The sequence below is a fragment of the Centropristis striata genome, chromosome 7, assembly GCF_030273125.1.
Source record: "Centropristis striata isolate RG_2023a ecotype Rhode Island chromosome 7, C.striata_1.0, whole genome shotgun sequence".
NCBI lineage: Eukaryota > Metazoa > Chordata > Actinopteri > Perciformes > Serranidae > Centropristis > Centropristis striata.
Genome location: NC_081523.1, coordinates 25,278,285 through 25,290,466, shown reverse-complemented (window position 1 = coordinate 25,290,466; position 12,182 = coordinate 25,278,285). Strand labels below are relative to the sequence as shown.

Genomic DNA, 12,182 nt, shown 5'->3' with positions numbered 1-12,182 from the left:
AGGCAACCAAACTGCTGCCTTTTTTACCCTGTACATCACATTTCCACTATGAAATCTAACACCTTTAATGTATATTCTGGGATGGCTTTCCTTGAACACTCGCCCCAGTTTGTGCCTCTCATGTTTTACCATTACATTCAAGTCACAGCTAAGCGTCCAGTTTTCCTAAAAATAATTACCCGGTGATCTTTGAAAAACCCAGAAGGTTGTTTGATAAAACTGACCGCTGTGCTGAAGGTATGTCCAGAATCTTCAAAGACTCTTCGAACCATCTGGATGAAAAAAAGATTCTGTCTGTTGCACTTTTTACCTCACTTCTCAAGCTGCAACTGTATTTCCTGTTATAGGCAGACAGAGCTGGCTCTTTTTGTTCAACACAAGCACAATAAAATGCATTATTTTGTATGAAAATAGAAAACCTTGGGAAGAAAAATCAATATTGCATGTACACGTTTTTTATTTTGGTTTACGTTGTACAAATAGATGCATTTTTCTTCTTTGTTTGGATAAGAGATCATCGATATTTGAAAAATACAAAGGTGTAAACACCTTTTTTTAATTTAAAGTGGTGACGCCATTCTGTAGCTCAAATGTGATAAACGACAGGACCAAACTGGGCCCAACACTAGAATATCACTGGCAAGCAATATCCTGACCAAAGAAAGGCCCAACAGATTATTATAAGGAGAAAAAAGCTATTAAAACTTAAGTGGGGCCTTGAAAAGCAAGGTGGGACAATTTGAAACGTGAGAATGTTTAAAATTCAAAATCTGCATCAACTGACTGGGCCTATAGTGACCTTGTAGCACTGGTGTGAATAAATAAATCATCTTTAAATTCAAAGGACTTGGCTGATGAATGAAGAGTTCATTTGCAAAATCAGATAAAAGCTATTCTTAAAATGAATAAACCAACGCAATTTCTGATTGATTTTCCCTTGAGTGCACAATAAAAATACATAATTTAAGAGAAAAAAATAGAAGATTTTAAAACTTTGAGATATCTTAGTGGAGCAACCAAAGAGCAAAGAGTTTGATTGATATTCCAAGGACCACACCAAAAGACAAAAATGTGATTTAAGAAAATAAATCAAAATGGAGATCTGTTTTTGCAAAGGCGCTCATGTTGATCCATCTGACACCTATACAGTGTGGTCATCAGTTTTTCTCCTTTTTGACATTCAAGTAAAAAGCGTTTCCTACCTGCTTGTGCATCTCGATGTTGAGTCCGTACGACATCTCATAGTACTGAAAAGAAAAGATCAAAGCAAGGTCAAACAAACGTGTGTTTTCTGTTCCTCTTTTTGCACACACCAAAAATACTGATGCAATCATGCACACACACACACACACACAGGGACAATGAGACTCACCATGACATAGTGCCTCTGCATCTCAGTTTTCTCACTGGCCAGTTTCTCACACTCCAGTTTCAGACTGTAAGGAAGGATGAGAAAGAAAATTTTAAACACACTATGTTAGAGAAAATTAAAAAAAACACCAGAAATCATTTGACTTGAAATGATGACTCTACAACAGAGCTTACATGTTTTCTCACATGAAACACATTCACAAAATATGGCTGGTGTCACCTGCAGAATACCGAGCCTGTAAGTGACTACATCCTGTTACTTTAAATTTGCATTTCTAAATTTGAGTGCAACAAAGAGAAAAAGCAAGAGAAAAAAAGAGCTGCTTGGATCACACCGGTTTGCCCTGCAGACACAGACACTTACTCAGCAGGTGCAGCGCAGTAATTAATGGATCAATAAACGACCACACAAACCTCATCATACATTCTTTACAGTGTGAGTGGATGCCCAAACTGCACTGTCAACAAAAAAGCTACCATATAATGAGGATCCATTTTACAACTGTGGTTACACAAAAGCTTAACTCTTTCAAATGTTGTCTGTTACTGGAAAGCCTCCACATATTCGTAGTTCAATTACAGCATTTTTGTAATTTATGAGACAAGTAGCAGGTATAGAACAGGTAAAGTTAGAAAATTGACGTGCCAAATACAGACAAATAGAGTTTTTTTGTGCATATTTTAGCATTAAAACTTTGTATCTTAAATACATTAATATAAACTTTAATTCAAGCTTGATGATGATGCATTTTCTAAGTGTCCAGTTGGTTTGGAGATGTTACTCAGCTGCGATTGATATTTTCAATAAAATATGAAGGGTTTCCAGATATTTTAAATCATATTACATGTGATGGGAGATTGATAATTACTTACAAATGGCTAAAGAAAAGTTTCAGAAGACATTTCACTTCCTTTTCAATAAAGCCTGACATCAATAAAACCTAAAATCTCCAAAGAAAATGATGATTATATGAAGGCATATCTGACCGACTCTTACTTCCTTTTTTTTTTTTTTTTTACTAAACCAGTGTCTCCCTGCAGTTTGGATTTCACGCATATGCAGCAGTTTGATCACAGTATTACGCATGCAGCATCCTTGGTTCAGCTCATTCAGCTCCAGGATTGGCCAGCAAACTGGACCGCTGGTTCATCTCACCAAGTGATTGGGCAATAATTACGAGTAGGCCAGAGGTGGGCGATTATTATGCATTGGTATCGTGCTTATGGTTCTGCCCCCAAGCAATGTATTTCACACTTCATCATGTCGGGTAAAAAAGTATTTCACACCACTTGCGTTTGCAGAGAGAGACGTGCATACCAAGGTTGATGGGGTTTACCTGTGGTTAGTGATAGATGGACCTGAGACAAATGTAGCAGCATGTTGGCTCTGCTGAGGGTCTGAGGAGAATCATTACATGGGATTTCCACTTGGATATTTCCCTCAGAATATTTTTTATAGAGTTTTATTTCTCAATCAAATCCTTCAAAAAGCAGTTTCTGCACGTATTTCATGTCATTGCATCATGAATTTGCTAAAACATTTTGGTCATACTGTGTGATTCATACATGACTGGTGCTGCAGGGAGGTCAACATCACAGAAATTACCCTTTTTTCACATCATCTGGAGGTTTCAGTTAATATTATGGACATGGGCTGTAAGTGATTATTATTTTCATTGAGATTAATCTATTTTTATTGATCCATTTTCTGAGATTCATCTTTCTATCATTTGAAAATGTCCATAAACTCATATCAGATTAACATTGACTCTTGAATCCAATGCAAAGTTATAAGTCAAAAGTATTTTTTTTTTTTTTGCATGCTCCTTCCTAACTCTCACCTGTGGTACTGGGCTTGCAGGAAGTGGAACTCCTCCTTGATCCGGTCGCAGGACTCGGTGACAGTGAACTTTAACGGCTGTCCCGGCTGGTGGGGGACCTCGACCCAAACCAAACGACGTGTGTTGGGAGGGAAGAGAGGAAGAACTGAGCCACCAAAGTGCAATGCCAAGACGCGCGCGCGACACACACACACACACACACACACACACACACACACACACACAAGCAAGACGACAATAGGCCTCTGTGATGGGCTACGGATGGCCTTTTGGTTTCTCTCAGTCTCTTTACACGTTAACCCACGCACCCTCACAGACACACACACAGCTGCAGCACTTTGACAATGAGCGCAATTGTCCGTGCGAGCGCGCAGTGGCACGGAAACTTGATCTAAACTGATTACGCATCAGGCGCGCGGCTGTTAATCTGCGCTGTTTTGACATACTGCCTCGGCTGATACTTACCGGATGCCGTGCCGGGGGGTACATCTTGCTCAGATCTCGAATCATTAAAAACGTATTGCAAAGTTCATCCACATAAAAAGGAAAACAAAACGTGTGGGCACGGATCTTCCCCCGTGCGTAAAAGGTCAGTCAGTGGCCGGTCAGCGGGCTGTGTGCAGGTTCCGTGAAGAGTAGAAACATCCTCGGACCTCTGGCTGGCCGTCAGTCTTTTAAACAGTATTTCAAAAGTCCATTCAGTATGAGAATGAAAGCAGGAGTTGTTTCAGCCTTCTCCAAAATCTCCCGCGCGTTATTCTATGCGCACACAGCTTAAATAGTCTCCTTCTGAACTAACAACGAATCCTCTATTTTCTGATGATTTTTCCTGCTAAGCATCGACTTTTGACACATCATGACCTTGCTTCTCTGCGAGTGAGCTTGTCCACGGCGTCCCGTCGTCACGCATGTATCGGATAATTTCCTACAGCCTCCGTTAACGTTCACATCCTCACACAGCAGCACCGGCGGAGCGACCACCTCACCGACTGTAGCAGCCTGCCGCTGCGAAGCCAAATTTAGAAGCAACCAGTCGTACGAGCGCAATTACATATTCACAACAATTATAAGAGCCCGTAGCGTGACGTCGGGACGTGTAGTTTAATTCATATTAGTCGATAATAAGCACTACAGATGTGCGTCTGCTGTAAAGAACTACAACTTCCCGGCTCCTCCGCGAAGCCCCCCCAAAGCCAATAGTGTGTGGTCTGAAGGAGGAGCGGCCATTAAAGACAACCAATAGCTGCAGATGAGAGTGTTCACTGGGCTCCATCCTCCTGCCAGTCATCGATATGTTGTCCAATCACCTCCAACAGGATGCAATTTATGCGGACTCCCCACGTGGGGGCTCGGTCTGGTACTAAAAGATGTCACAGGGATTAATCTGGAAACTATCTGTTGACTTACGTGTTTTTTTAATGGAGACTTCCAGGCAGAAGCGAACATATGGCCCCTAGGTGTCTCATGTTTTTCCTGTTTTTTTTAATTGAATCGACTATTAAAACAGTCTGATATTATGTCCACAGATTGCACTCACAACCCTGCAATTAAATTCTCACTGAGCTCCCTTGTAGGTACCTCCGCCTGATTGTATAGGTTGTGAATCATATGGGGGTGGACAAAATATTGTAAACACTTAATGAATGTCAGTTTGAATTATTATAACTGCTACAAAGGTGGGTTGTATTAGGCTTTCTCAGCACCCTTTATTCTGTTTCGAGTACAGGTTTTCTAGGCCAATGCACCTGCAGTTTAGCACAGGTGGAAGAACTAGGGGAGACTGGGGTTGGCTGGCATGCTTTGCACTCTTTACTGCATTTCTCTCATAATGCATAAAGCACGAAATTAAAGGGTACGGTCTCAGCTATTAATAAATATGTTTTTTAGTATGTTTGTATGTCTGTGACAAACTTGTATTGTGCATTTGTGAAAACCGGCACCACCATATGGTTAGTTGGCATATCTTATGAGGATGGATGGCAAAATGTTAAAATACTACAACTAAAAAAATATGAACACTGTTTTTAACAATATAAACATTGTTTCAAGTTTAAAATACCACAACAAAACAGTTTAGACTATCCTTCCCTAAAAATGCCCCCGTATGTCATTTGTACAGCAGCTTAAAATTACACATATTTATGTTTGTAGTTAGCGTAACGCCATGGAAGAAATGAAGTTATGTGTAAAATCAGCAGTTATCATCCTATAAGCAATATATCCTATAGCGAGTAGGGGCCTACTTTACCTGTTAGTAGGTGCAGCAAGTCAGCGAAGGGGGAAGTAAGGGAACATTGTATAAAGCATGAAATATTGCTGTTTAAGGTGGGTTGGAGGAGAGGTGGAGGAGTCAGGCAAACCTTGGTCTTTCACCCAGGAGCCTAGTTCTCGTATCCTATATAAAAATACAACTTCACTTCAGTGTGTCATGTTTTTTACTTTACATGCATTTATTTTACTTTTTAAATTGTCTATTATAACAGCTTACCGGGAACTTTTTTGCCCTAACTTTAAAGAAGTAGCTTTGTTGCCTAAACTGAACAAAATTGCATCCCTATGTGCCCATAGCGCTGAAAAACGCTGATTCAATTGTGTGATAACACCCAGCATTTTTGTTTTTGTGACCTTCAAAGGACCAGAAAATAACTGTGCCAACCAAACCTGGTCTTATTCAGATATATTAGTTAATCAAAAGCAGCAATACTATGTTACAATTTAAAATCCTGCAATATGTATATCTGCATTAAACACAATGGCCCATTTCAGAATAATATATATTATATACCTCACATGTGGAAAAAAACACAATATTCACCTCAGAATTATAGCAAAGTAGAAGTTAAAAATTAAAATTGAATCAGGATTAACTTAAATTATATTTATGCAACATTTGTCTACAGTCTAGTAAATTTAAATACAGTCTGTTATAACAATAACTACCTCTTCTTCTCTGCCTCACAGATGCACGCCCATCCTTCAGTATGTCAGCCTACATTTGCAGCTGTGAGTAGATGTTTAGTGTGGGTAGATGAAACATGCTGTTGCTGGGTCAGCAGCTCGCTTAACCACTGTGTTCAGTCATTTAGCTGCACTAACTGTGTCGAAAATCTTAATCATCTTCTGCTGCACAACATATTCCTCCTCTCTTTCTCTGAATTCGTTATCACCTCTTAGGACCAGATCTGTTATCATATGTGTGCCTAATTGTGTCTTAGAGCTGCCGTGCTGCTTTAGCACGATAAAGGAGGACTTCTAGCATTGTTTCATCTTTTATTTTCCCTTGCTCAAACAGACACACACGGGTGTATAAATGGTTATCCACAATATGACACCACATCAATCCTCTTTCCTCTAGTCAGTCCGTCCGCCTCTGTCTCTCTGTCTTTCCTGTTGTCTCTGCCTCTCGCTCATACATACACGGTGCACACATACACACCACCTCAGCCATTCAAATACACATCTCTATCTACCACACATACAAACTAATATCTCAGGTAAGCACAGGGCCTAAAGTGACCTGCTGTCGTCTGCGTGAATCCACTAAGGCTCAGAAAAGGTAATATCATGCCCTCCCTCTTTCCCCTCCAAGGGTTGAGCCGTGATGTGGGCGAGCAGGGGAGGTGCAGAGGTGAGGGAGGGGGGCAGGTGAGGAGGAATAAACAGATTTATTTGCCTGCGCCCCTCTCTGATTATTTTGCCCCTGTCTTTTGTTCCAGACCTTATGAAACCCAAATGTCAAGTGAGGCGAGGGCCTCATATCGAGCCCTGTCAATCACATCCCTCCGCGCACCTGAAGCCCTGACGCCGGATTATTGGCTTCAACACAAGGGCTGCCTTTGCCGCCAGCCACGATGCCTCAGACGATTCCACAGCCAAGTTTTTTTTTTCTAAAGAGGAACTTCATTTGGCAGCTGATGCACAGGAGATTGCACAGGAGCGGATTTTGAGGGTAGATGGGTAGCGAGCTGAATGTGTGTGAGTGTGTGTATGGAGGGGGGCTAGGGGCGAGGGGCTTATCAAGGGAGGGGGGATTAAGGGGGAGGGGGTGGGCTTGACGAGGGGTTGAGGTGTGGAGTGGGTGGCGAAAACCCCCGGCCTTAACATCTTGCTCAGTGCACTGATCCCAACCAGCTATCAGCACCTGTACATATGTCTCTTAATCTCACTGCAGCTCTCTCTTTCCAGTCCTCCCTCCTTTCACTCTCACTCTCACACACACTGACACACACATGTCTGCTTATCTCTTATATTATACTCCCTCACTATTACTAACTTTGACATCCATGCACTCATACACACACACACACACACACAAAGCCCACTGGTCGTCGTATTTACCCTCTGTCAAGCTCCACCTCTTTAGCTCTGCATTCCTTTAACATTGTCACATAAAAGGATGAAAACTAACACAGCAGAAGAAGAGATATTGTCTTATATTGTATGTAACTTCACTGCTTACAGTTAGATCGAAATGTACGTGCTAGTAGTGGCTAATGAAGCCTTGCTCATTTTTCTCATTTTCAGAGTAACACTGACTCAAATGACATCACTTTAGGAAAGCTGGTTTTCCGCAGCTGTCTGGAGATAAAAAGGGAAGTACAACTTAATTCCAGGCTGTTCTCATTCGCTGTTTGCAGTTACACCTACAGACAACAATGCAGTCCATATAATTTGTTGATAAATACCATAATTGCAAGCCCGGAAGTGCTACAGGAAATGCTAATGTTATTAGTCGTTAGGCATCAACCTCTAGTGGCCGTAAGGTATGACGAGAGAAAAGGAAGTGAGGCGACTTAACAAAAGACGGAAAATGTGCTTCTAAGCGCAGGTTGATGGGGTGCTGGATGGCTCCAACAAACTGAGGACTTCGACCCAGGAGATCAGTGTATGTCTGTTTAATCTAATAAGATAACATTTTCAGCCTGTTTCACTCCTGTTTTTTTTATTGCAGCAAAATGGGATTGTCAAGCAGACAGACTGACTGACACTGTAGTGCCAGTAGAGAGTACCAGTAGAGTGCCAACATGTGTGGACTACTCTATTTTGTACAAGAGTTATGTAGCCATTTCAGCATGTAAATGACTGCTAAATTGTTATGAAATAAACAAAAAGTGTGAAGGTCCGTTGAACCCCGGCCCAGGAGACCAGTGTTCATGTCCTCTGTAGCCCCTTCCATAGTACTGTTTCATGCTGGGACATTTACAGCTCTGTAATGTCTCACCAGCACTATGAACGCGCCCGAAGCGGGATGCTGGGATCAAGTGATCCCAACAATTTTCCGCCTCCAGAGGTAGTCACAGAGGTGGAAAATTGGTGGGACTGTTGGAAGCGGAATCACTATGAACGGGCCATCCCGGCAAGATGAAATATTTGATGTCGCACGTGACGTCTCTACTTGGTCCGACAGTCATCAAATCAATGTTCAGCTCAGCAACATGCACAACAACTGCGGCCGCCGTGTCGCTAACTGTGCACAGCGTCAACTGCTTACTGTTTACTGCATTGTGAACAAACCGGCATGCTAACTGTACACGTGGTGTCCGCCGCTGATCGTAAACAAACCGGCTTCGCTAACTGTCCATAAAGTGTCTGTTGCTTGTTGTAAAAAAACAGAGGTTGCTAAGTAAACACATGCTGCTGCAGCACATACATACTGTACTGCTACTGCTACAGAGCTATCTTTCTAGCCTATTAGCACTGTGCTACTTCGCAGCACTGCTGCTTCTCTGTCGCACGTCACTATCGCCTCCTCCCACATAACTGCATCTAGTGTTTAAGTATGGAGGTAGTTGTTTTCAACCCAGTAGTTTTCAGACCCATTAGTTTTTTTTCATAACCAAGTAGTTTTGTTGCCTAAACTTAACTGTAAAAGTTTATTTTGAAAAGACACCAAGCATATATTGAGCGGAAACTGACTCAACATCCCTGATGTGTTATTATGGATCCTACTGCTGTTCAGAACAAGACCAGTCAGCGTTACATGCAGCGTCACACAGTGTCGTGTTGCTGCTTTGGGTCTTCTCGTCCCCTTTGGAAGAAGCTACCAAAACACAACTGTAGCATTCAAAGATGTTTATTAACCAAATATTTCACTTCACCTCCTGATTCATTCTACATGACACCTTTGCGTAACTATTAGTCAACCCTAACCCTAAAGTTACCGTTACCCATTAGTTTTGCAGATGATTCTCCGCAGCACAGCATCAAACCCCCATGACTTCCAACCTGAGCTAACCAGCCAGTCGAGAAAATAACCCTCAATACACTTTCTAACCTTAACGTTAAGCCACAAGAATGTAAGGCATGACCCTGACCAAACCTATTGTCACAGGGTGGGTCTTGTTCTGAACTACATGAGGATCCATAATAATGCATCCCTGACACTTGAGGAGTACCTAGGGCATTTGTATCTGACTCAGAGGGGCATCAATTCAATTCAATTATACATGGAAAAGTTTTGAGCTATTGTAGCACGTTTGTACACCCAAACAGCATGTACACTAGAGTATTAATGAACCCTTTGAACACATTAATGATCTACTCCTTGTTCCTATTCTATCGCCTGGGATGTTGTTATCATACTGTAGGTTGCTCAAATGCATATCTGTCTCTCAAGGTTTACATGTCACTTAGATCCTAACATGCCAATTAAAGTTTGAAGAGCTTTAAATATCCAGGGAAAATAAGTCACAGCAAAAAAAGATTAAGACAAAACAAGTTTATCTATGGAGCCCACTGTTGGTGCAAAGACTCGCTGTGGCAATGATCCTGCAGACTTCTGTTGTTGGGTCAGCAGAGCTACAGAGGTATATTTACTATACGACAAGCACAGTGCTATTGTCCTTTCTCCACACGGACCTCCGGGTATATAGAATAATAATATAGCACCTGTCTGTCATTGTCTGTGAGTGTGTGTGTGTGTGTGTTGGGGGTTAAATGTCTAACTAATCATACTTCAGTGAGCACTAACCACTGGTCCGTGTTCTTAAATCTCCTGTCCTTACAGCAAGCTGCGTCTAAATCCCTCATGCTCGCCCCTTTAACACGTCATTAATCCCTGACGGCCGCCCCTTTGAACAGGGAGCTTGTGTGAAGGGATAACCAGGCCTCCTCAGACACAGAGACAGAGAGGCGGAGGCAGTGCTGGATTTACTCCGCTACCAGCAGGTTAATCCTGCCTCCGCACTGAGTGAGCAAGGGTGTGTGTGTGTGTGTGTGTGTGTCTTTATTGGAGACAGTTAAGGATCGGCTCCATCACAGTAACGACTCTGGGGGAACATCAGCATCTGGTGCTCAAAGTCATCCAGTCCCCCGAAAGGAACATACAGATTGCTGCCATTTCTTTATTAGATTACAAATGGATGGATGCAAGTGTTTGTGCTGATAAAAACCGAAATAGCACGCAGCGACCAGATGACAAACAGACCGAGACGCTGAAGGCAGAAAAAGGGAGACAGACCTAGATGAAGAACAATTAATTAACAGGGAAGTGGTGACATCGAGAACAGCTGAAAAAAGTAATCCTGAGGGCCTAAATAATGCAGCAAGCTAATCAGAGCTACAACATCCCAAAACGTACATGTTACAGTTTATGGCAGACATTGTAGAACAAAGTATCATGTTCTACATATTATCAAGCTAACACTTTACTTTAAGTCCACATATATATATATGTATATATATAGGGCATTTTATCAGGGTACAGCATTTGTCCACAATTATAAGGTCTCTTTGAAGACACCTTTTTATATTACATTATGTGTTTATATTGAACTTATTCTCTGCCTGAACTGGGGCGTCGTTTTGTAATCTTACTTCCATTTTAAGTCGCAGTAAAGTAACATTACTTTTTTTGGCTTGGCCTCTCCAGCTTCATCATCCTTTACTTGCAAAAAAAAGCTAAGTTCTTAAGCTTACAAAAAGCTATTACAAAGTTTTAATATTTTTCCAGGTGTGAAAGTAACCATTTGGATTTCCAATATGTGATCACTTTTTACAGTTAGCACCTGTTTGGAACTTTCCACACACAAGAGCACATGTTGAGTGTGTCTTTTTATTACACTCATTGCCAGAAGGTGCTGTGGTGGTACTGATATGATTCAGTACTTGTGCAGTTTGTCATAGTGTTCTCCCCCTTTCTGTCCACCCCTGTATACTGCAAAGTACTTCCCAGTGTCATCAAATTTGATTACAGGACATTTCATATGTCATCCTCCCAGTCAATAATGGAACTGGTACTGTACAGCCATCCAATCGGCAAATTGTAGCTGCTGAATGTTCTCAAATTTCATCCATTGTTTACACATACATCCATACCTAAAAATCAAGAATACAATGTGTTAGAAAGATTATAAAAGGCAGGGCAGCATAAGGCGTATACATCCAAAAAAAGGCACCCACTTATGGGTGTCCATTGGGAGGAGTTACAGTTATATCCACAACTAGATAACAATGAAAATTTGAACTTTTATATATGAACTTAAAGGCATTATTCCACCTCAACCTACCCATATTCTTCTCAATTGTAGCAAATCAATTCCCTAAATGCATGCTTAAAGCAAAAATAAATATGTGTGTAATGCTGGTGAATTAAACTATAGTTCATTTCAGTGCAGCACATTCACAAGGTGACAGCGAGGCTGCCAACTTTTCTTTTTAATATAAAAAGTCATTGCCTTTGTCTGTTGTGCAGAAGAGTCTCCGATATGCAGTCGGACTTTTAACATTCTGTCTCCTCTTCAGTCTAAAAGACTAATCAGCCACTCGGCAGGACTCTGGCTGCTAACCAGGACTAATTCTGCCTCCTGCTGGCTGGTGACACACACTGGGACAGCCATGATTGGCTGTTTAGCACCAGGGGGTACACCTCTGATTGTCTGCTTAGCATATTTTCTCCCCTCATTCTGATGGCACATACTCGCTCTTATGCTCATTGCATGGCACACAGCTCTGGGAACGGGGAAGTTATGG

The 12,182-nt window shown here is 41.6% G+C and overlaps 1 protein-coding gene across 1 annotated transcript in view; it reads right to left on the bottom strand.

Moving 5' to 3' along the window:
• The window catches only part of LOC131974495 (transducin-like enhancer protein 4), a 45,177-nt gene extending 40,919 nt beyond the window's left edge, over positions 1-4,258 (bottom strand). Inside the window, exons 1-4 of the mRNA XM_059336817.1 lie at positions 3,678-4,258; positions 3,213-3,310; positions 1,373-1,436; positions 1,203-1,247 (exon numbers count right to left, since the gene is read on the bottom strand). Of these exons, the coding sequence (XP_059192800.1) occupies positions 1,203-1,247; positions 1,373-1,436; positions 3,213-3,310; positions 3,678-3,722 (252 nt within the window). The 5' untranslated portion in view covers positions 3,723-4,258. The remainder of the gene's footprint in view (positions 1-1,202; positions 1,248-1,372; positions 1,437-3,212; positions 3,311-3,677) is intronic.
• Between the last annotated feature and the right edge of the window lie 7,924 nt (positions 4,259-12,182).